Source organism: Electrophorus electricus, chromosome 2 (genome assembly GCF_013358815.1).
Source record: "Electrophorus electricus isolate fEleEle1 chromosome 2, fEleEle1.pri, whole genome shotgun sequence".
NCBI lineage: Eukaryota > Metazoa > Chordata > Actinopteri > Gymnotiformes > Gymnotidae > Electrophorus > Electrophorus electricus.
Window position 1 is genome coordinate 8,867,438 of NC_049536.1, and position 26,386 is coordinate 8,893,823.

The 26,386-nt window shown below is 39.5% G+C and overlaps 1 protein-coding gene across 17 annotated transcripts in view; it reads right to left on the reverse strand.

The window, feature by feature from the left end:
• The window catches only part of LOC113571807 (neuronal cell adhesion molecule-like), a 70,148-nt gene that overhangs the window by 17,642 nt on the left and 26,120 nt on the right, over positions 1–26,386 (reverse strand). For 6 of the 17 annotated variants that reach the window (XM_035535250.1, XM_035535319.1, XM_035535264.1 and 3 more), the window contains exons 2-11: positions 24,312–24,367; positions 6,875–7,051; positions 6,359–6,376; positions 5,663–5,768; positions 4,762–4,958; positions 4,135–4,257; positions 2,926–3,096; positions 2,448–2,504; positions 595–706; positions 151–335 (exon numbers count right to left, since the gene is read on the reverse strand). In XM_035535250.1, coding sequence (XP_035391143.1) covers positions 151–335; positions 595–706; positions 2,448–2,504; positions 2,926–3,096; positions 4,135–4,257; positions 4,762–4,958; positions 5,663–5,768; positions 6,359–6,376; positions 6,875–6,965 — 1,060 coding nt within the window. In that variant the 5' untranslated portion in view covers positions 6,966–7,051; positions 24,312–24,367. Of the gene's footprint in view, positions 1–150; positions 336–594; positions 707–2,447; positions 2,505–2,925; positions 3,097–4,134; positions 4,258–4,761; positions 4,959–5,662; positions 5,769–6,358; positions 6,377–6,874; positions 7,052–24,311; positions 24,368–25,765; positions 25,918–26,386 lie in introns of those variants that run through there. The other 11 variants (XM_035535258.1, XM_035535321.1, XM_035535302.1 and 8 more) reach the window with 6 other exon arrangements.

Sequence of the window (26,386 nt, forward strand, 5' to 3'; positions counted from 1 at the left end):
GCCCTGTTTACCGACAGAACATCAGCTCCCCAGATAAAGTAGTCGTGTACTGCATTTAAAAATCAATAGGAGAAAATGTAAGGGAGAGACAGAGCTAGCGAAGTGATGCAGCTGGAGCTGGACTGTCCAGCCATGCCATCCGTCTCCCACCTTTCACACTGACGTGGATAATGTGATGGGTGGAGCCTAGCCGGTTCTTGGCAGTGCAGTGGTACTCGCCAGCGTCTGCCTCAGACACATGCACGATCCGCAGCGTTTTCTCAAAATTCTGGAAGGAGGTTCGCTTAGCCGGGAGCTCACCACTCACTTTAATCCAGGAGATCTCTGGAGTGGGCCTGGAGGAGAGGGGGGTGCGTGTGGGAAAAAGAGAGCGAGAGAGAGAGAGAGAGAGAGAGAGAGAGAGAGAGAGAGAGAGAGAGAGAGAAAGAACAAAATTAGTAGAGCTTTTTGACTACATATTACATAGCCAAGGTCATAGAACTTAATTGCTTTGATTTGACTGATAATTCAAATAAAATTATTTTTGATCACATTACATTGGTGAGAAAAACGAGAGTACAGCATAAGGAGGAGTAAAAACAGGAGCAGACTCACAGTCCCTCAGCAATGCACTCCAGCTCCAACACCTGCCCTCTGAGTACCAGCTTTGCGCTCACAAAATCAGATGGAACCAGAAACACTGGCTGTCTCTCCTCTAGTGGCTCGTCTGAAGTAAGAACACTCAGAATAAGAATTCTAACCACCTAGCTACGCAGTACAGCCTTATAATCTCTTCATGGGCAAGGCTACATTTAAAAATGTTAAAATATGTTTATTGTTTTGGGGGGTTTTGCTAAAAAAAAATGCTCTTATTAGTTATTAGGGAATGTGTGTATTTTCATTTTGAGGACTGTTATGATTTTGACGGAGCTTTCACTAGTTTTGTCTCTTAGAAATGCCTACAGGCCACTCCACCTTGCCTGTCCATGTTTTTGGTATACCTGTCATAAAGGTTCATGTTTCAGATGTACTATTAGAAACCTTCACCTATTGCCATGTACAGTTGTCAGCCACCATCAACTCTGTTCATGACTGGGCAGTTCTGCCCACAGGAAAACTGCTGGTTGGATATTATTTGGTGGGACATTGTCACCACAGCAGTGATTGACACAATCATGGCACAATAGTGGGTGTTGTGCTGGCACATGTGTATCAGACACAGCAGTGTTGCTGGAGTTTTTGCATGTGTTGGTGCCACTGCTGGAGTGAGACTGGCACTTTTCTGCCATCCAAAAAATATCTGGCCAACAGCAAACAGAAACTGACCATTAATGAAGACTCTGAGAATTGCTAACACAAACAGTGCAACACAGCAAGTATACTGTACACTAGATGTACTCCAATATTTTGTACAAGATATAACTGGTAAATGTTTCTAATATAGGAGGTGGTGAATGGTTATTCTTTGTCACAGTCAAGATCAAACCAGCACAAAATTAGCCAGCATATTCTGCACAACATAAATTTCATTTCAGTTTGCTTTGGTACTAAGGTACTGAAACGAAACCTGTGGTTATAAATATACCATGAACTAGAGGAATGAGGAATGTTCTGCTATGTGGTGACCTCTAATGTGTAGCAAAGTCACCTAATGCACTCACAGCATTTATGAGGAAAATCTGAATCAAACATAATAATAATAATAATAATAATAATAATAATAATAATGAATAAAGCAAATGTGACAAACTGGGAAAATGGAATATGCAGAGCCAAATTTACTGTAGCTGGTAGCATATTAAAATGTTTAATGCAATACTAAATTATTCTTTGTAACATAACTTATTATTATTCATTTTTCAGAACTTGATTATTTGTTTTCATGCTACAAGCTTTAGTAAATCTCACCCATAGCATGAATATTGGAGGGTACAAGAATAAGAAATGAGCAGTGGAAGATTGAATGGAAGATTGAGTGTAAGGATCAGTGAAGAGGAATGGAAGCAAACAGAAGGTGTGGCTATAAATCAAAATCTCTGCCTCCTAATTTAGTATTAGATACTGCAGGCTAGTTAATGTCAATGTTCTTAAAAGTTGACAAAACTATTGCACTTCATTTATCCAATCAAACTCGTACTTTTAATTAATATAACCCATCATTTTAAACTGTAATTGCAGAGTGCCAATCATTCATTCAGCTGGAGAAGCCTGCAAGGAGGGTAAAATATCACCATGTAAAAGCATTTAGAAAGGTTTAGGTATTATACAATATGAAAATCTAGAGGAAACAGAAAAGAACAAACATTCTTAATAATATGAGAAGCCACATTTGTTTAGGTGAGGCACGAAAGATTTAAGACTCAGGCTAGTGACTGAGTTCTGCAGTTGGTTAAACTAAGATAGAGGGTTAATCTTCAGGGGTTGGTTAAATGATTGAAGGGCAATCACTAGGGGGCACCATCACTCACCACCAAACAAATCAGTGTCATTCAAATAAGCTTCCATTGTCTCATTGATTGCATCCGCTGTAAGACAACAGAAGGTCCAATGCAAGTGAATCAAGATAATAGAAATCAGTCAAAAGTCAATGATTAACAAAATATCCATGGAGTCTGTGGAGAGGAAATACAAGGACTGTATACATAAGCAAATAAGGGGAAAAGGGTCAAACAGTTGCACTATTGTACAGTCTGTGACATTTCACGAAATCCTACTTGACTCAAGGGCATCTTTTGTTCCTCAGAGAATTGATGGTGTTTTAAACAATGAATGTAGGTTTGGGGGTTTATTGCAATCTTCTCAAACAAAAAAACCTATATGATTTCAGACAATGCCCCCCATTCAGAGCTGGTGTCATCAGAACAGTGGTTATCATAATCATAACTGTGAGAAACATTTCCCCAGCCTCTCTCCTACAGATGTATGTCTTACTCATAAGAGACTCACTGTTGAAGACGCGCACAGTGATGGGCTGCTTCTGTTGAATGGTCTGTGTGTGGGGAAAGCGTGCGTAACAGATATAGTCACTTCTGGAATCTTCCGTCATCACATTGGAGAAGTAGAGGTCCCCGTTCAGGCCCTGTGAGACCCGCCTGCTCTGTGGGAGCCTTTGGAAATCTGCAGGAGAGGAGCACAAAGAGGAAAAGAGAGAGAGGGAATGAGAAAGAGGGAGTGGGATACAGACAGAGACAGAGAAGGAGAAGGAGATAGAGAGAAAGAGAGAGAGAGAGTAAAAGAGGATATATATATATATATAGAGAGAGAGAGAGAGAGAGAGAGACAGAGAGAGAGAGAGAGAGAGAGAGAGAGAGAGAGAGATGGACAAAGAGAGAGGGAGAGAAAAAAGGGAGAGAGAGGAGAGAGAGAGAGAAAAAGATGACAGGGAGCAGTGAGGGATGACAGGTGAAGCTAGTGCAGGGTAAGGCTTTCATGCTGTAGCAAGGTTTGGATGACAGCTACATGCTTGAGAAAGTAGAGAAAGTAGAAAAAAGTACAAAAACGAAGGGGGGAAGTACTCTACTGATGTAACCTTACAGCTGAAGCAGGGGGACGCTGCCGCTGTTTAGCAATGAGACATGACAGTGTAATAAAAACAGAAACACCTAATAGGAATCATAAAGTGGGGTAAGTTGTAATGTGACTTTAACTGAAGTGACATTCAGCTGTATACAGGGAAGGTACTGGAATAGGGGTTCTCATCCAGGAATGAGTTTTCATGCCCACTTTCGTGTTCTGTTCTAATACTATGTAATGCCAGATCCAGGAAAAGCTCCTATTTATGTGTTGTTGTGTCACTATAATATTTTCTCTCTAACTAATTAAAACAGTTTAGTCACAATATAAACCAATTACTTAGATGACATTATGCAGTTCCAAGTTTTAAAGCTTATTAGAGGTCTTAAAACTGATCCCACAAAAAGTCCTCTAGCACAACCCAATTAAAATGTCCTTAAATTAGAAACATTCTTCACTTAAAATTTACACAATATTTTCAAGATTGTCCTACCAAACGCTTGTACTTATGCTACCAGTGTGTGTACTGAAGAAATTATTCTTGCATGTCAAGCATTTGTCTGGAGTAAAGTGCCTAGGGCAGTGTCTGTGCATGTAGCCTGACGTCCGCTGTGTGGGAAGCCTGAGCAGGGGAAAGCTTACTGTTGTCCATCCAGAAGATGATGGGAGGGGGAAGACCCGCCGGTGGCTGGCATCTCAGTACCAGAGGCATGCCCTCCTGGACGAAGATGGGTTTGATCTGCTCCTTCGACCACAGGGGAGACCCTGTAGGGCACATCATGACACACAATACTGCCATTTACACGCACCACTGGCGTTTATGAGTCATTTTGGGAGTGATGAGGGAAGGTACAGAATGGGGAGGGGGGCACACTGCTTCACTGCATTAATCTTAGCATCAGCATGAGGAGGGCACACTGCTTCACTGCATTAATCTTAGCATCAGCATGAGGAGGGCACACTGTTTCACTGCATTAATCTTAGCATCAGCATGAGGAGAACATATTGGCAGCATAGAGGAAACTTTGCATGCATGTTCAAATTCATATACCTTCCAAAATAAGTGCTTTAAGGATGGCAAACACACCTTTTTTTTCACACGGATGGTAAAAAGAAAAACATGTCATTGATATGAGACCTTCCACAGAAAAACAAATAAAGTACTTTAACTAAGATGTGCAGTTAAACAAAGGAGCTCAAGAAGACTAAAGCAAAGGATGATTAGACAGAAACATCAGCCATTTTGGTTAGGAGGAGGTTCTAACGTACTGGACTGGCGGATGATGATGTTGTTGGAGAGGGCGGTGCCGTGCTCATTGCGGGCAGTGCACTGGTAGACCCCCTCATAGGCCTCAGCCTTCTCCCCTCCACTGATGTCAATCACCAGAGTGCCTGAGCGAGGCTTCATAATCACCTTAGCGTCTTTATCAACGTCAAAATGTATGCCATTCCTCGTCCAGGAGAAACTATGAGGGCACGATGAGAGAAAATGTTGTTGCCACAGTAAATGAACAATACTTCAGTGTCAGTCTCACAGGATGTAGTATGGCCAATATAACCACAGTTACGTGCAGAGCCATCGGCAACATTGCAGCCTACAAACAACATCACAGAAGCATTTCCACTGGTTTTATTATATATATTCTCATAAATGAATGTAGAGAATAAGACTTATTCCCATATTGCCATGGTATCCCACTGCCATCACAGTGGAAATCTTTATAATCCTAAACAGCTAGTGCTTGCTTTACCGTCACTGGATCAGACAGAGACACATCCCTTCACTACTTACGCTGGCTTTCATTTCTAATGAGTGCTAAATTAATTTTGCTTCAGTTTGATTTATTTCAGAATTGACCATGAGAAGTGATTTATTAATTAGGGGTCTTTTGCCAGCATCACAGATAACAAGGCAAGGAATGCATATAACAAAGACATCTCACTCTAAACCTTTTGCCATATTCAGTGATTTTCAACAGCATTTTTTGCACAGAAATATTTATTCTTGAATGCAGTTCTTTTTATATACCTTAACATCTCTGTGAAATCTTCACACCATACACCACCACTGAGGATTCTTTGAGTTGCTTACAAAGCTGTTAGTACAAATGACTATGCAGCATATGAAGTGAATGTTGTCTGTAAATGCCAAATGCTGAGCTCACTCAACCTTGGGTGAGGCTTTCCCCTGGCCTCACAGTGGATCACGATGTTCTCACGTGGGTCGACAATGTAGTCTTTAGGGGACTGGTGGGTTATGGTTGGAGGCTGTGGCACTAAGATCAAAAATAGAAAAAATGGATTAGGGTGATATCATTAAGTTATCTCATTATTCAACTGTTCACAGCAAGAATACCATCATGCTCTGGCTCTCCCTCTCTGTCCTACAATAACACACGTACACCAAAATGCACAATATCATGCAACATGTCTTACTAAGCAAGACAAGAGTGAAGCAAAAAATAAAATACAGAACCACAAAATATAGCATGCAACATGTCCAGAGCTATAATAAATTAGAATAATTTTGTAGAAATCTTGAATCAGCTTGTCCGTATCCACATGTCTGGCTAAACTCTAAAATCTAAGCTGTGCCATTCTGAACATTAATAGCATGTACTGTACAGAATTCTTGTCTACACACAGACAAATGTCCTGGTGAAAACACAAGGACAAAGCAAATCAAGAGACTAATTCAGAAAAACCTCCGCACAGTGAGTGCATGCAAATAAATGACCCTCAGTTATGTACAAACAAACAAGCAAACAAACAAACAAATGGCTGAACCGAAATTGCAGCACTAAAAAGCAAAATCCAAATCAAAGTTCAAAAATTGGCACGAGAGTCACACCAAGAAATGACTTACATCCTTCCAGAATTTTTGCTTTATTCCCCAACAGCAGGGAGGAAAATAACAGCAAGCATCAAAGAAAACCACATATTAGTGTTATAAAGACTGAGTGTTCACCGTCTTGAAAAGGGCTATCATCTTCTGTTTGATCATCAAACACACACGGACACACTCAATAGTATACTACTTTTGGAATTGAGGCCATAATGCAGGGAAATTACACTGTTTAATAAAAACATCCTAGAAAGCTGTGCTGACGTCTGTTTTGCCTTCCTCTCTTGCCATTTAGATTTTCTCTGCCCTTCTCTCACTCTCTATCTCACTCTCTATCTCTATCTTCTCTCACTCTCTAGTATTCTTTTCTGCAAAGTAAATAGCCTCAGTAATAATACCATCAGTAAATACTCCAGATCCTCAGTATCTGGAGACTTGCGCTGACAGAAATTATCTAGGGCAGTGTGTGTGTGTGTGTATATATATATATATATATATATTTATATTGTGTGTGTGTGTGCTTGTTTTGGTACTCACGGTCAAGAGGGACCTCCAGGGCTGTGGTAGCACTACCCAGGAAGAACAGCAGCACCAAACAGCGGTTTCTCAGGCTGTCCATCATCAACATGCGTTAGGACAATGTCTCCCCGAGACCGAACTAAGTACAACCTCTCACCTCAGTCAGAACAGCAGCTTACACAAGAACATCCACAACTGCGATGAGAGAGAGGGAGAAAGAGAATCTATTAGACTGTAACAGTAGCAGGTGCATCAGAATTCTGGACAGAAATTGAGAAGAGATGTGCAGCACTGGAAGCAAGAGAGAGCAATGTGGAGAGAAGTGGAAACTTGTGGAGCGATGTGTCGAGAGGTAGAGACATGTGGAGAGAGGGGGAGAGAAGTGGAGATGTGGAGAGATGTGGCAAGAGGTGGAGGCATGTAGAGAGAGGTAGAGAGAGGTGGAGAGAAGTGGAGACATATGGACAGATATGGCTAAAGGATTTAAAAAATTAAAAACTGAAGCAGCAAGAGAGATGGCATGATAACACTACATATACACTGTTACCTATACGCATGATAACACTGCATATACACTGTTACCTAGACACATGATAACACTGCATATACACTGTTACCTATACGCATGATAACACTGCATATACACTGTTACCTATACACATGATAACACTGCATATATACTGTTACATGTACAATATTGAGTGTTACATAAATGCCACAGATTTTGATGTAAATACCTCTGATGATTTATCATCTTATTTCCTTATACTTGAACTCACTTTCTGAGCTGCTTTAACCACAATTACTAGGGTCATGGCATTGCAGTTTACCTGCTGTCTTATTGATCATTCCACATGAGTGAAACACTATTGGAGTCTGCTATTGGAGTCTAGCAAAAGACAGAGGTCATACCACAGGAATTCATCCTCAGTTTTGCACCAAATATTTTACAATAATGTATTTCAAATTAGCATTGAATGCGGGATAAAATACTGACATTAATTCATTTGGCCAATGACACACTGCTTAATAATGAAGTTGCTGCCTTCTATTACTGCCTGCTGAGAACTGAAAATGATTATTTGATTAGATTACACTGGAAACTGCATTCAATGTCCAAGACAGAATCTGGAAGGCACTCTGTTAAAGTATCTCTCTTATGCAATAGATTATAAAACCCAGTTGTGTTCAATGAGTTTAAGACTGGGCTGGTGACTGTATCATATAAGAGTGCAGACCTTTCTAAGTTTGTTCCTGTTATGCTAATATGGTGCACTGCGTGAATGACACATCCCTGCCGGATCTCCCTGTGTAAAAAACACTAATAACTCCTCAATCCTTGCATATCTTTAAACACAGTTTACATCAGATTGTAGGGTTGGAGACTGCCATCCACATGCACAAACATTCAGTAAAAATGTGAATGCTGTATACTGCAAAGTACACGGAGCCTTTATCTCTGAAAGAGTCTGTATGATTGAGTCTTCTGTAGCTCAGGTCACATGGGAATGCTAGCAGGGTTAAAATGTAAAAGCTGATGCACATCACTAATGTAACATAAAATCTTTGAATCCCTTGTGTGTAATTACCATGGATTCATTCCCTCAGTAGAAAAACTTTGCTCTTCAAAGTCAAATGGAACTTAGAATGCAGCTGCCAATCAAATATCTGCTTCTAAAGGGGCTTCATTGTTGCCAGGCAAGTTGGATGTTCCATTATCCCAACAGCCAACCAAAAGAAGCCACCATCACATACAGACTAACTGACCTGACACTGACAGTACTAAAGGACTGGAAAATTCAATTTGTACAAATGTCAAAATAAAAAGAGAGAGAGTTGTTGGGTGAAGAGGGGAGGTAGGGGTGTGTGTGTGTGTGTGTGTGTGTGTGTGTGTGTGTGTGTGTGTGTGTGTGTGTGTGTGTGTGCATCTGTCTGTGCGTTTGGGTGTACATGCATATGTTTGTGTGTGCTTGTGTCTGTGTCTGTGTGCATGGGTACACACACACACACGTGTGTTTGTGTGTGTTACTGAAAGACACATTTGTATGTATGTAGGGATAGAGGTAAGCATAATGGGGGAAATTAGTGTATAGCAATCAGGGCTCTGTGGCATTAGTTACTGTTCCAGTCTTTTCTCAACTAATATTTTTTCTGGTACTTCATCTTCCTAGTAAATGCCTCTGCCTTTTTGAAATTTACAGTTTGGTGTAGAGATCACTCTATACATTTTTTAAAGTATTACACAGTTCCAGTTCCCCATAATCACGCACAAGTGCCCAAATACAAAAGTGATGCTCTATTATAAGAATATCCTAGCAAGCAGAGAAACATAAAGCAGGCAGTGTTGCTGTGTGGTTGGCCATCATGGTAATTGTCCTCATTTATGTCATAACTGCAGGAATTAGGGCTGTCAGCGTTAACATGTAAATGCTTGCAATTAATCTGGAAACATAAACCCGTTAATTTTTTTTTAACACAAATTAATCATATATTTGACCCCATCTTCCTCCTGTAAATCCCACACAGATTTTTACCTGTCTGAATTACTGAAAGGCTCGAAAACTAGCCTAAATCAAAGTTTTGTTTTCCAGATGGAAATTTAGATAAAGCTAAAGTTGTGTGCGCATATTACAGCGATGAACTATCTTTCCACAAGTCTGAAGTAACACTTTTGTGTCACACACAAAGCACATCTTTGCTCATGTTAGCAAAGATGCTAGCATTTATAGCCATGTTCATCAAAATACAACAAATCGAGTGAGGCAAGTCCATCAGCAAAGTGACGACAACTAAGCTAACAATGCAATCGCGAAATGGATGTCCATGCACTGCCTACTGCACAAAGATACCTGGATACACTTGCCTCAACAGTGAGACTCTCTTCTCTTTGGCAGGCCACATTTTGCAGAAGAAGTCAGTTCTGTCATCTGAAAATGCCAACAAACTAGTCTGCCTGACCAACTGGTTAAAAGAAAAGATTTTGTGAACTGGTTGACTGGAGTCATGTCACACAAGTTCACTGTTTCAAGTAATCTTATTAAACTAAGATGGTATATTATAATAAAGTAAAAAAAAATTGTATTTTAAATTGTATTAGAATTTTAAACTTCATGATTAATCACAGTCTATTATTGTTATTAACTCGATTAATTATTTTAGTCCATTGACACCACTAAGTATATTGTTATCCATGATTGCAGCAAGTAAAAGAGCCTGCTCTGGACCTGTAGACAGCTGCACTGTCAACTGAGTGTCCACAGCAGCAACACTCTCACTCTTCTCCCTGCGGTGGAGTTGGTTCCAACACTTCGTCATGTTACAAATCTTCGTTGACACGTTCATTACTCAGCAAGGCAAGGAGGCACCAAATGCAGTCTTAGCACATTCCAGGAGAATAAACTGCCGGGGAGCTGCCCTTTCTGCTAAAGTAGCATCAAACCCATCAAATGGCCATCAAGCCCAAGCATTAGAGACTAATTCAATTTGCATTATGGTAATGGAGGACAATCTGCATAAAACAACATGACTTTCATGGGGCAGAGGAGATTCTAACAGATGTGCAGTGTACCACCATGGTTTTACTGACTGTAGATTTAGGCAGAATTTTGCAGGCTACCCAAGGCGCCCTCTGGTCTCCTGGTACCATCAGAAGATCATAGCCATGTTTCCACCACATGCCGAGTGAGATGCAAACTGTAGCTGAATTTCATTCACCTTTTCCTGCTATTTGATTCTACTGTTTCATGCAGTGAAACAGCACATGATGTCTGGCCCTAATGAGTGAAGCGTGAAATGATAACATGAGACAACAGCGTGAGATGATAGACCCAGCCTGTTAGTCTTCAGCTCGCCTATCACTGGAGGGTGTGATAAATTTGCAACAGTGGGTGATTGGTTCACTGTGTCTTCAGGGACTTGATGTGCTTGATTGTGTGGGATGATTTAACAGCAGTCCTGAGAGCTAACCAGACGGGTGTGTATGTGCAGGTGGGGGATTATGCTATCTCGGGATGTGAGCATCATTTGCCTTAGGCGCTAAATCAGAAATATGTGCTTCCAATGAGACAGCCTTTGCAGTTTGGCACCTGGAGTAAGAAAAACATTAACACAGTCTCACGGCTAAATCGTCTGTATCAGAAAGACTCCACATCCAGAATCACTTATTGTGTTTTCTATTCCAGTGAATACGGTTGCATGGACTGAAGATCAGTGCTCATTTGAAAGGTACATTTGTATCCTGGACTGGATCTGGGTGCAGACTAATGCTGGAGATAAGACACCGTTATCTAAAGTACTATGAGGGCATGAAAGAATGTAGAGCACTTTTTGTTTGAATAAAAATTGGTTTTAGAATATTTGCGTATGTATGCATTTTCTCTAATGACTATAACTTACAGTTATTTAAAAACAGCAGCAGTATGTTGCTGGCCTTGAAACAATTCCCTGAACTGTTGAAGAGCAGGGTAATACGAACATGTACAGGCATGAGCAAAGACTCAGCATTTCATTAAAGAAGTGAGTTCATGTGCTGAGCAACACCAGACCTGACCTGTGGTGGACACATTTCGTGAGTGCTCATATATCTAATTCCAGCACATGTAATGCGTGTCGAAGGTTGTCTGTGAGCTCCTGAGATGCCAATAAATCAGTGTTATCAGACTTGTCATATATGTCAAAAAGTGAGATAAGGAGAGAGAGGAGACTGATTACTTTTAGGATTACATGTGAAAGGAATTGTCATATTTTTCATCTGGATTACTGCTTTTGGGCTAGTTCAGCACTCGATAAACAATCTGTAATAAGTTATATTCTATTATATTCTCTTTTACTATGTCTGCAAAGTGTGTGTATACTATTTACAATAAAAACAAGTCATGGCAATAAGGATGTATCTGAAATCCTTCACTCAAAAATAATCCACTAGCCATTTTGAACAAAATCTGAGAACACATATACTGTTGTAGAGGAATGTTTTGCCCTTTACCAGAGCCAGCCCTCTCAATTAGCACATTGTGATTTCCCCACGCTGGGCCGCAGTGGACCACTCTCCGTCCGTACACTATTTACATTAGTGCACATGTCAGGGGCACATACAGCGCACTTACAGCCCCGGCCACAGTTAATGGATCCAGTGGGGGGAGTCATGTTCACAAAGTACAACTGGAGTCAAGAAGTGCTGCAATACCCACAGTGTCACACCCGCAGACCTGACCGTTCCCCGTCTCCCTAGCTACCGAATCACTTCCGTGTTTTCGTCCGTTTCCATGGTTCCGTGTCTCCGCCCCTTTGTGTCCAGCTGTTCCAAGTTTGTTCCTAATTGCATATGTAAACCCCGTGCCTGCGTCTCTTGTTTGTTGGTCGCTGTCTCTGGTTAGATCTCGTTTGTCCTTGCGTATATGTGGTTTTGGTAAGATCCTGTTTGTCCTCGCTCAAATGTATTTAGTAGATTCCCGTTTGATCGCGCCCCTCGTTCCTATGCTCTTTCTCCCCGAGCTCCCTGTTTAGTTTCCCTCGCTCTCCATGTTGCTTTCCTGGTTTAGTTCTTTGCAGTTCCATCGTCCATAACACTTGCTCTGTGTGTTTTAGTCTTCGTTGTGTTTTCCGTGAGTATTCGTCAAGCTTAGTCTAGCCCTAACCCTGTTGGCCTGTTCTGTTCTGTATTGTTTCCCTGGTTAGTCTGTCTGTTGTTAAACTTATAAATTTGTTCTGTCCGGTTTGTCTGTTGTTCACATGGCATCCCTAGTTAGTTCCGTTTCACATAATCTCCAAAGCACCGACACTTCGCAAGTGTGCTCTCCCGCCACCCTTCACGCATTACACACAGAACCAGTAGCACACGAACAAACTACTGCTATATGGACTTTCTTTATCCTATTTAAATTGTAGGAATCTCCCCTGCACATAAGCACACCAGTGTTTTCCAATGGACAGAGGACGACGACTTTATCTTAGAAGTTTACAGTGATTAATCTGAAATGGATCAACAATAAATATAGTACATAAATAAGAATTGCCAGGGAATTGCTCAAAGATTATAAGATCATAAAAGTTAATCTTATGGTTAAAATAGTTTTACTTTTATATTGTGCATATTTGTTATATCTTGTATCTCTGAAGTTACATGCTGAACACAAGAGGTCCAATTAACATCAGCAACCAGGACCACATAAGCCGCAATCAAGTTGATGCTAAATGGGTTCATTAAAATCAATCATCTCTGCATGCAAATGTACTAAATGCGTAGATGTGTGTATTTGTGCGTATGGATGTACATGCATCTGTCTGTTAGAAATATCTCATAGAAATGTTTCCATGTCATCAAATGAAGAGTCCTGATCATGATGCTTCCCTAAAAAGTATCAAAAACCTTTTATGTATTCTGTAATCTTTCTGAAACTATGATCAATAGAAGAGTGTCTATATTTACTGACCAATGTACTGTATTTTAAAACCCATCACAGACCTGCATATCTGTCTTTGATGAATAAGAACCTTTCAAATACTGTAATATGTTCATGACAACTCATGCTGAAGATTATATTAATGCAACGTTCTTTTCTGCTTCGCTCATCAATGATGGGGGCTACACAAAGGCATTCCATCAACAAGGACACCAGCATATGCTTCCCATAAGACTCTCATTATATTTGACAATAGCAAAGTTGTTATGCAAATAAATGAGATACTTACCATATGAATTGGGGTCCTGTAGTTCATGGAATGCACAAGGATAAAACCAAACACCCCCTCCTATATATATATATATATATATATATATATATATATATATATATATATATATATATATATATATATATATATATATATATATATATATATATATATATATATACACACACACACACACACACATATATAACAAATACAAAATGCAATGATTGTTTGATGCTGTCTTATGGTATTGGTTCTGAGGTATAACTAGTCTGTCATTTCAAGATATGTTGCATAAGTTTATTGGAAACATACAATGCAGCATCATGACATATCCACCATGTATTACTCACAAGAGACACATTTATATTCCAGTGTTGCACATTTTAAGCTTCCTAAATCACAGTACTTGTCTATTTGAACTTTCTGAAATGTAGTATATAAATCCATATTTGCTGTAACTTTCTGGGGAAAAAAAAAAATGTCTTTAGTCATTTTAACCATTACCTCAGTACAAAGGGAACAATAAGGAACTAATGTTTACAAATTCTTTCTCACATGGAGTTTATTCAGCATCTCTGCTCCTCAAGTGCATTGTATTCCTTGAGCCCTCTCACCGTTCTTTCACAATTGCAAACAAAACAAACCTAACAACTTCCCTCACATTCCTGTGTGCTAAGATGCTAATGGATGGGAATTTTTTTTTTTGAATGAAACCTCATTAATATTCAAAACAAAGCAGCAGTGCTGTATCACTACTACATTTATTGATGTTTTATAGAAGTTTATACAAGTGCACCACAAATTGCTTATCACATCATCATTGCAATATAACTGTCTTTATGATTCAAAATCACAATATGTTTACACATATCACAATTCAGCAAGCATTTCCAGGTTTGGTAATATATTTCTGACATTTGGCTGCTGATATATCTACATAGCTGATATATCTACACATTTGCACTAACTGTAGGACATGGTATAACAAAGCTTATTTAATTAGCTACTATAGCTACTGTACACTGTAAACAAATACATAAATGTAGAAAAACGCACATTATCTCAGATGTTCTTCCCATGTTCAAGTACAAGCTGATGTTATAAACTCCTTCAATATACTGGGCAGGTAGAAATACTGCCTGCCACCATTGTGCCACATGACCTTTAAAGTAGCCCATCAAAGGGAGGATTACAGGTCCTAAATCAGTTTAGAAGTCATTAAAATGAGATCAAGGGCGAGCTGAGAGCTGAGAGAATTAGAGCACTGATATCGACCTTAGCAGGTCGTCATGCTCTCACAGGAACAACATTATCGCACAAGTCAATGGGAGCATGATGTCCTCATAGAAACAGGGCGGCAATATTGGGGACACTGTCTCACACATGCAGAAATCTATAGACAAGTATGCAGGAGTGAGTTAATGCAAGCATATTCATATAGAGATAACGGGACTCTTTATTTGTATGTGTAAATAATGGGATCTAGAATACCTGAAAGGGGGTGGGGGCAGAATTTGACTCTACTTAGAAAGCTTCCAACATGCACACACACATAAATTGGGTTAAATTAGTGTGCATTACCTCACTGACTTTCCCTACACATTATGCATCCACACACACACGGACACAATACATAAAACTACTTGAACGGAATTGTACTGACAAAGATTACACAGGCCCTCTGATTAGTTCAACACTACTGATGGACAACACACACAATGAGTCAAATGTCAGTAGGAAGTATTCAACAATGGCTACTGTGTAATCATAAAACCTATGGCACCCCCTGTGAGTCTGCTCTGCTCAGCCCATACTTCTGCATGGACGTATGTGCAACATCAAACTTTTCATCAAATAAAGGCACAATGAAACAGCTTCCTTGTCTTTCTTCATCCTGAAATAGTCATTAAATACATCATTAAATAGTGAAATTGTTTAAAAAAGGTCAGCAATATTGCCATGGCTTTTTTTACTCCTAATGTGCCCGTGAAATACATCGGTTAACTGATTTTACACTAATAAACGGGAGTAATACAGAAATGGCAGAAAAACCAAATTGGAATCACCTGCAGGGTGTGAATTGGCTTAAGGATTGTTTTCATCTCCTAATTAAATCCAGGATACTCCTGAATTCACTCATGAACACTGGACATAATACAGCACATTGGACAGTTCATTTAATTCCCCAGCTTCTCACTAGAGAACATGGGCACACTAAAATGTAACCTGAGTCCTTAGTTTACACTGTGTATCTAAAGTAGAATAAACACCTTTCCACCTGATCACTTGCTATTACTGAAGTTAGCACTGTGCAAATTAGCTTTGTAACGCTAATGTTTTGGTTAATGTGTAGGGTGCATCAGGCAATGAGTCGTTGCTAAAATGAGTGACCTCAGCTCTTTCAGCCCCATTCACTGGGCTGCCTGGGTCAGTCTAGCGCAGTCCAAAATCAATGGACTTTTTTCTTGCCTCAGCTCCAGGATATGCTGACTCTGACCCTGCCAGCGCTTTTGGTCCATATCCCTCCCACTGCTGCCCACTGCAGTTATCAGTCCTGCAGAACTTTTTTTTTTTTTTTCTCACCTAACAATGCATTACAGAACAAAACAAGAAGGGTGAGATCAGTAATGACCCACAGAACACAGTAGATTTAAAATGCTAGTAGAAGCAGAGGGGTTGAACTATTAACTTAATTTATGAGGTATTAGCTTAATCTGATACGCATGCAATCCAGCTCATTTTTTGTAGGAATGGGGCGACCAGTCCTCTTTTTCCTGGACATGTCCTCTTTCTGGGACGAAAAATGCGTCCAGCCAGGATATGGCTTTCCCATCATGTTGTCATATGCTTTGTATGCTTGCCATAAACTTCTGTTTTTGCATTGCTTTGACTAGGGGTTTACCGATTATCCACCACCACTCATAATCGGAACCAATATTTAGCATTTTCCTGATTATCAGAATCCGGTGTAAATATATTTGTATAATTTTATTGCACCACAATGTGGTGTTACCCAACTGGGACTCCTAAGGGGAAACAGGAGATTGGATTTTGATCATTTATTTCTTATTTTTCTTGGCTTTTCATTTTACTAAAGTTATGCAAATGGCTTGTTGAGGAGCTGTTTATAGTTATTGTCATTGCTTTGACTTACAAAGCTATTTCTGTTATTTTAAGAGAGCTGCTTATTTAGTTTTATCTATTTAAAAGACTCCTTTAAAATATTTTCAAGCTATTTTTGCAAACGTTATACTGTCTAAACCTCAAAGCACTTAAAAATTTTTTTCTAATAAAACAATGTCCTTGATTACTAATAATTGGTATCAGTATCTGCACTGAATAAAAGATATTGGTCAATTCCTTGCTTTGACCATTCTCTATATGTCCTACCTTCTTGCATGCAAAAACTAGTCGTTCATGCACACACTCTACATGCTGTGTGTGTTTGTGTAGCTGCTTCACAGTAGCATACGGCCAGAGAGAATACACTAAGTTTCTATATGATATTTTGTCTAGCACCTTAACAAAGGCCTTTTTAAGTGATGTCTGTTTTATCTTAAATATACATCTTATGGGACACAATAATATGACAAAAATCAGTATTCTTATGCTCACAGCCCACCACCTACGTTCTGATTCAATTACTTTTTAGACTTGTAAGTATAATAAACCAGAAATTAAAAACAAATCTAAAATAACAAATGTAAATTGGCCAGAGTTTGAGTTAGACTAGATTCTAGTTGTGACTAGTTGTGTGTTATCACACAGCTTTTCAGAAATACTGAAAATAAATAATTATTTTACTCTTTACGTTTTTTACATTTTATTTGTAAGGAACAGCTGAATGGAGAGGAATAAGAATATCTGTCCATATAGGCTCTAAAGGCAATTGTTATTGGTCTTGTAAGTAAGTAAACTGGTTAGTTTGTTATGTTTTTGTGCCCCCATCTCACCAGTCCTCTTTTTTGAAAACCAAAATATGGTCACCATATGCAGGAAATATTGGCCTCTGACCTACAATCCATTTGTAAAAGCACTTGTTACATTTGTTTTCCCACTCTACAAATTTATCTGATATAAATATGCTTATACAAACAATGCTGTATGTTAACACGTCTGCAGTAAGCTGAGATAAACACGTCTGCAGTAAGCTGAGGCCTTCTTCAGTCGTCCACGGGAGTTGTCAGCAAACCCCTTTGCATCCCATAATGAAATGCATAAGACAGAGGTGACTATGGCAACAGAACAGAAATGAGAGGGGAAGGAGACATGCACACCCAGAGCTCTCACAGACACTCAGTAGAATTAGCCTAGCAAACACTTTGTCCTTTCTCAGGCTCCTTCAGACATGCAGCTTCCACTAAGCATGCAAACATGGCACAGTGTACATGCATATGCGCTCTCACATTCCACTATATTCACATCCACATTGAGCAATACAGTAGGGGGTGTAAACCATAGGCTTTGCCATAAGACAATACCATTTCAGTTTGTAAGGAAACAATTCTATTTCTGGCAATTTGTGATCTGTTACGATAATACAGTACAATGACATGATACAATGTTACAATTATACTATTCACTATGACTTCTCAACTGATAAAAGCATCTAGCAAACAAATCAAGACTACAGCATAACATTGAAACCACTTGCCTAACATAGTATAGGTCTCTCCAATTCTGCCAACACAGCTCAGACCTGACAAGGCATGGATTCCTCATGACCTAGGTGATATATGGCACCAAGACAGCAGATCCTATAAGTCATGCAATTTGCTAGATGGGGACTTCATGGATCAGACATCTTTTTCTAGTACTTCATTGTACTGAGATCTGGGGAATTTGGAGGCCAGTCAACACCTTTGTCATGTTACTCAAACCATTCCTGAACAATTTTTCCAGTGTGGCAGCATGCATTATCCTTCTGAAACACACCACTGTCAAAGTAACATCCACATAAATGGCAGGACCCAAGGTTTCCCAGCAGAACATTGTCCAGGGCATCACACTGCCTCCGCCGGCTTGTCTTCTTCCCATAGTGCATTCTGGTGCCATCTCTTCCCCAGGTAAGCAATGCACATGCACGCAGCCATCCCAATGATTTCAATGAAAACATGATTCATCGGACCAGCCCACCTTCTTCCATTGTTCCATGGTCCAGTTCTGATGCTCACATGCCCATTGTAGGCACTTTCAGCAGTGGACTGGGTTCATGAGCACTCATGGGCATCAATGAGTCTTGGGTACCCACAGCCCTGTTGCCAATTCACCGGTTGTCCTTCTTTGGATCACTTTTGGTAGGTACTACCTGGAACACCCCAAAAAATCTGCCATTTTGGAGATACTCTGACACAGATGTCTGGCCTTCACAAATTGGCCTGTGTCACACATCCCTATGCTTGCCCATTTTTCCTGCTTTTAACAGATTATCTTCAAGAATTGATTGTTCCCTTAATATATAATAAATGGCATAATATATTCCACCTCTTGACAGGTGCCATTGTAACAAGATAATCAATATTATTCATGTCGTCTGTATGTTGTTTTAATGTTATGGCTGATCAGTGTATGTATCCATGTATCAGCAGAATCACACTTTAGACTCTATTCATCAGTCACACTAAGCATATCATTGCACTCCTACAGCATATGCCAGAATGCATTCAACTGCATCTATCTACTACCAGCTTCTTTACATAAGGTTCTGCTTCATTATCCGACATCCCAACCAACACAACAATGCAACTGTCAGCACTTTCAGCACCAATACATTAAACTGGATTTTGTCAGTATGAGAATAAAGACTGAGATGCACTTTCATTGAATTACTCTGCTTCCTCATTCTTCTGCCATCTCAACAGTCTTCTGGTCCCACCTGTTCGCCTCAAAAGGTTGCACCGGAGGTGGTCAGCATGCTGCCTCGAACCCTACTCCCACTTAAGGCGAACAGTATCCCAGTGCCAAGAAACGTAATCAAAGGAAGTTCAGACCTTGGAAACCCCTCTATTGTGTATAAGGGCTCTCCTCTACACAGGGCACTGCTATATGCAGTGGAAGGTGGGGTTCCTTCATTAGACCTCTCCCTATTTCTGCCCTGCCTCTATTGTGCCTGCCATGCACAAATCAGAGGGGAAGAAAAGACAGACTGAGCAAGTGAGAAAGAGCATGTAAGAGAATATGTGGGAGAGAGAGGCAGACAGAAAGAGACAGAAAGAGCGATCAAGTGGGACTTACTTTTGGTGTGTCCTTAATGTTCTGTTTTAATTTCTAAAAAAAAGGCACATAGTATTTCCTACTATAAATATGATAAAACACACATCACAACTGCTATAGGAGAACGGAGCAGATGCACTTAAACTGGGACGCACTTGCAAACTCATATTCAGTTACCTCGTCGGTTAGCAGCTTGTATCACAGTGTTTGTCATGAAATAATCAAATATCCAGTCAGATGATTAGAAAGGATCATGGCACAGGGCAACTCTAGCTACTCCTTAAGACCATTCACATCCTGCAGGTGATTACCAATTCTGTCCCCACCACTGATTTAAAAATGGACTGGCCATCCAATTTCAAACCTCAGGTCAACAAACAATACCTCTTTCAGACTGTGAGAAAATCCAATTGTGCTTTCTGCAGTCCATGGGTGTGAGGGACAATGAGCTAAGCTCCCAGTGGCACCACCTAATCAAACATATAGGATTACCAATGCAATTAATGAGAAGTCTTCCGCCAGCCAAAGCAAGACTACCAAACCACTTTAATGATTTGGGTGAGTGTATGAGAAAAGTGAAAACAATGCTGACTGGGAGGGTTAAGTAATGTTAGAAGGAGTTATTTGACTCATATTGTCATCTAATTACAATCCATCATTGTAACTTTGGAAAGCTCTTGCAACATCAAAATATTTCTTAAGGAGCACTTCAGTTTAAAAGAGTAAAGCGCACATGTGCCAGCAGCAGGGAGGGAGCAAGGCGGCAGTTGAGGAGGGTGTTTATTCTCCATAATACAATGACGAATGAGAGGGCACAGCAACGAGCAGGAAAACCCAGGAAACAAAAAAAAAAAAGAAGTTCATTGAAGACTACTTTCTTTCTCTGGGTTGCTACCTCTTTATTTTCTCTTAGTTTCTCTGCATACGGACAGTAAGTCTCAGTACTGTAATATATATGTTCTCTGCATTCGGACAGTAATACTCAGTACGGTAATATATATGTACTTTGCATGCAGACATTAATACTGTATACTCAGTACTGTAATTCTTGTATGGATTTTTTCCCTCTTTCCAATCATCAAACAATACATGCACGCATCTGTATGCACTCAGTCAATATAATGTAGCATAGCTTACTGTACTACAGGACAATGTAAATCTTTTCTGAAACAGACTGTTTATTTGAAAATATAACATGAAAATAAAAATAAAATAAAAAGTAACAAAACAATACTGTGTGATCATATAGTAAAGTTTTCTCATTCTTAAGGACTTATAAAACAGTATTCAATTCAAGGGTTTTTAAAGCTAGTGCAGCACAGTGTTAAAGACATGGAGCCCCCTTTTATTCTGTCATTAGCTAGATAGGTCAGAACACTGGTGAAACTGCCAGAATACGGTAAGCAGGAGGTACAAAAAGTACAAAATCATTATATTAAAAATTGATAATTATCAAAACCACATACTGCATAGTATTATAATTTTTGGTTGAATTCACATTATTCAGGTTATTTTCAACTGTATTACAGTCACTTTCAATGAACTTAGAAGCCTAAAACCAGTCATTTATAACTTTTCTGAATATCAAAAATATAATTTCTTCAAAAGGAAATAAAACCTCATATAGCATCAGCTAGTTAACTCTTTTGCAGTGAATTCTGAGATTCAGCTAAAATGTGCAGTCCTCTGGAATAGCACACCAGTATTCATATGCAAAATTCCTCCATGCCACCTATAGAGAGTATCATTCATGATGCACTGAGTAATCACGCATTGCAGTTGTACAAATAACTTTATGGACTTTCAGCAAAGCATATACCTTTTGGTCTTTGATGTAGTAGATCTCATTAATGTTAAAGAACAGACAACACATTAAAGAGGCACTGCTGTCACAAATTCATATATTTGTTGTCAGACAGTGTTACTTTCTGTCTCTTTAATGTCTTACGTTCTAAGTCAAAGCAAGTGGAGAGTTTGAGAAGTGCACATTCGAGTTTCCCAACATAAAGCTGAAGTCCACCATCCCCTGACCATAAGGCTCTGTTTGTGTCCACTGGTCAGTTCAGTGACCCTGTCTAATGTGTGTCCTCTATCAGCCAATGAACTGTTCACTTGGCTATAAGGGATAATGGACACATCAATGACTGGGGCTTCAGAGGCTGTCCAGGGGGCATTGACTCATGCTCTGTAAGCTCATGTGCCTTTTTCATGGGATAATGTTTGCAGGACCACTCACAGACTCTTTATATGTTAAATTCTTAATAAGTAATCATGAAATACATGAAAGTTTATTATTCTATTGATGTTTTAAAAAAGATAATCAAAACGTCATTCAGTGAGATTTCCATTGAAGAACATGGCAATAATGGACAAATGAACAATTGCCACTTCAGACTACCATGCTTAGAACAGTACACAGAATGCTACTGAATTTAAAATGTTACTGGATTATCTTTAGCTAAGCAAAAAGGCTCAAAGAGAAAAGTCAACACAATTTTCATGAGCTTTCAGCAACAAGCCTCAATGATGGCCTGAAAGGTAGAGGGCTGATTTAAGAGCACTGGCAGGGACTAGAATCAAGGCACAAAGCTGCAGCAGGTCTGATGTTCCCCACAGGCAACAGTCGGTAATCCATCCAACTTTCTACATTAAAGAGGTCACCACCAGCATGACAGATTTGTGTTTTTGCCACTGGAGAAACTGTATGAACTGTTCATGGAAGGAACAAGGTCATCTCAAATCTATGGCAAAGTGTATCGACTTTGCTGATATTATAAACAGGATATGCTAATTACATGGGCAGCAGGTTCTACAGGAGGTATACAGTAGACACAGGGCATCAGACAAATAATTTTCTTTTCTTATATCCACGGTCTAAATTGCAGTATCATTACATTAGCTTGCAGAAGACAGTTTCCTAAGAGTAAAGTAAATAAAAGCAGGATGGTGGCTTTGACATCTGAGTGTACATCAATAATTTAGTGCACCTCTGACTGGACAGTTTTACCAGTGAAAATCACCTGAATGGAAATTAAGCCCAGTTTCTGTCATCTTGTGACTTTCTTAAACTGCATTTTATTTCTTTCATTTCTGTTTAATCACCCCTGTTCTAAAACTGGCTTTTATTATGAATGAATGCTGCACTGCTCTGACAGTGATATTAAAGTTCAGTATCTTTTTTACTCTCTCTTTCTTCCCCTTTTCTGCCTCTGCAGAGCAGGAATTCTATGGCTACTCCATGATGCCCCTGTATGTAGCTCTATTTAAGGCCCTTCACTGACAGACACTAACTGAAGAAGACATGTGGCTGCCTCTTGATGGCCTCTGTCCACACCATCTGCTGCTAAGGGTTTTCATATCTACATGGTCTAGCTGATCCCAGGTCTGCTCGTTTATCACACTGGCTTTTCACCTGTAGTGCAGACCTGCCTCTTCACCCTTTGACATTAATCCACTCATCATGCATTGTGTTCTTATAAGATGTATATGCACACAGTTCGGAAAATAGAAAACTATGGAATGTAGCTAACTGCTGCTTTTCTAATGAGGAGTAAATACTTTTTCAAGTGCTTCAACTTCAATGATACCTGTGCTCAGTTTCTTCACCATCCATACATGATCATAGCATATCAACCACAGCCAGCTGAATGCTTATGGAAAATGTACAGTCAACTAAAGAAAAAAAAGGTTTATGGATTTCAGCATTTCAAGCCACTTTCCAATTCAGCTAAGTGTCAGACATTCTTAGTAAGGTTTATTTGTTTTTGCACTTCCAGTCAGCATTATTATTAAATGTAAGAAATGTCCTTATCTGAGTCTATTCAGTAGCACCATTGCTGATTTAGATGCTAAGTAGTTGTGCATATTGATTACATTTGTCACAACTTCTTTAGAGTAAACATCCCTCACTGGCTGTTCTTAACAATTCACACAAAATAACACAATTGAAAGCATCCAATAAAAATAGAAGCATTGCTTAAGAGAGACTTTCAGAAAGTCTTACTAACCAAGCTTTCATGCCTGATTCAGTTCAAACTCTGAACTCTGATTCAGATTTTCACTACTACTTAAGTCTGTCACACAAGCACACATTACACTGACAGCTCATGCTCACTGATTACAGCTGGACAGTATTATTGACTTAAAAAACATCCAGAGCAGGACAATCACTATCCAGTGGCCACAAGACAGATCAAACAGAAGACTTCAGCAAAGCTAGTGAATATAGTTTATTAAGTAATCAGTGGTAGCAGAACCACAATACCATCCTATGCAGTATTCAGTATCTATGGCAGTAACACTTGCAGTCTACCATGATTATAAATGGTAAGTCTTGCCTACTTCTTCCATCCATGCATACATAAACAGCCATACAGTAGGTCCATTCAGAACCTCAGATAAGAATCTTATTTGTTCTTGCCAAGTATGAGATGACAAGATGTCTCAAACCCTTCAAATATTCAAGATATTTTCCAAAGTGTCTACGTCATAGAAATGATCCTCACGCATTATGCAAGCAAACATCAGAGCATCAGAGCACTGGATAGGATGCCAAGCCAGAGCTCACCAAAGTCCTGACTCCTACTCAGTCCAAGGCAGACACACCCTAGATGATCCCAACACCTGAAACAAGAAAAGAAGAACTTCTGAACAAACATCAGCCTTACTGACGTTTATACTTCCGACAGGCTGGTGGTCACTGTATGAAACAGAAGTGACAGTATGAAAGTCAAATGCGCTGATCCAGGCCAGACACCAGTAGGGAGTGGGTGAACAGCAGGGACTGATTCACTCCCTCCAGCTCTCTGCTGTCCTTTAGGTAAATGTGGGAAAGATCGCAGTGCCCTGACTCAGTGCATGTAGTCCAAAGAATAGCATCTCCTTACCATAGAAGACACCCAGAGCAGTATGGAAGATGACTAAACAGTTCAACCCTATCTAAATCCATCACCTACAGGAAGCATCCTGTAGGGTTAAGGCAAGAATGAGGGATTGGCAAAATTCTTGAATGAGAAACCCCCCCCCCCCCCCAATATATTAAAAGCAGAGTCAGGTTTTTCAGAATGAGTAGCAGCCCAATGCTACATTTTCTAAAGCAAGGGCATGTTATATTCATAAAAAGGTTCATCAACTGCCAGTCAGTAACACACAGAAATGTATTAATAATGAAAAATAATTAAAGATGTGTCTGATCATTCTGAACAGAACAATGCACATCACACACAACACAACTTTAACCTGATCAATTAAGAGAAAACCCTATTTAGGGCTATATCGTTAACTTTTTTGAAAAGCAATTAAGTAGCAGGTGGAAATGTAAATGAAGTCTAAAGCAGCAGATTGCCTGCTATGCCTTTCCCTCACACCTCCTCTCCCCAGGTGGTTAAGACTGACAGCTGCTCTGAACTGTAGCCTTTAAGCCCTCTTTAAGCCTCGTGTCTCTAGCATGCTCATCAGGCTGGGACTTCAGATCAGCCAGGCTTTCCAAAGCCATGAAAACCCTCTTCTAACAGTACTGTGTCCCTGAAGTTGAAGACTATAACATTTAATAATAATTAATCTCGTACATATCATATTACGTGAAATGAGTCAAAAATGAGCGATACGATATAGCTGTGTATTATATAACCTGTCCCAAAACAGAACAAAAAAGAAGTAACGAGACCAAATCCTTTACGGTAATTTTAGACTAATAAATAATAACTTGGACGGTACTGCCTCGCATACAGTTCTCATAAAGGAATGTTAAAAAAATAAAATAAAATGTGACCTTGCAAGTAGCACGTCAGCTCATTAGTGTTGTATTAATATTAGTGCATATTCAGAAAGTCTCATAAAATCCTGTTATTCTGTTCTCTTTTAAAGAACGCTCTCTTTGACACGGTCAGAACGCAACTTATTCCTCGTCGAAACGATGCTGTGGTGTGTCAAAATACAACCTCTGAAAGCATGAAACATAATCTAACAGAAAGGCTGTACTATATAGCTGTTTCCTTTTTCAGCACGGTGACATTAACCTACCTCAAAGTCTTTTCAGCAGTCGCAACGATTAACGCAACATATTCCAGTAACGGGCTAGTTCTCGTCGTACAGAGCTGCCGCTCTACACCGTACACGCGTGTGCGAGAGAGAGTTTCGCGTACACTCTCAGGCCGTGCGACAAACTCCTAGCCTCCCTTCTCCGCGCTCTAACAGCGGGATTAAAACAATCTTTTGTTTTGGCACAATGGGGGTTAAACATTTCCTGGTATCATGTAAATGCCAACGGAATCTTCAGTTTGTCCAAAGTTTTATGCGACAAATTTGCTTCTATTATACAGCAACGTATTTACAAATTTAGATTTGGATATTTACACATTTACTCTCCCCATACTGTCATTTTTCAAAAACACCGAGTTCTTAATTTTTGGTTCCCAGAAAATTAGGAAGTAGTGGACCACAAAAATAACAAAAAAAAAAAGGAGCTACATGAAACTTTAGAGGAATGTTTGGGTTTTCTGATGAACAATTTTAGTAAGTGTGATTGTTTTTAATTCATAAAAGTGCAACTCCAATAATAGTTGCAGGTACATGTAACTAGTAGCAAATACAAAAAAAAAAAAGGTCTATTTACTTACAACCAGTGGCCAACCCACTACCACA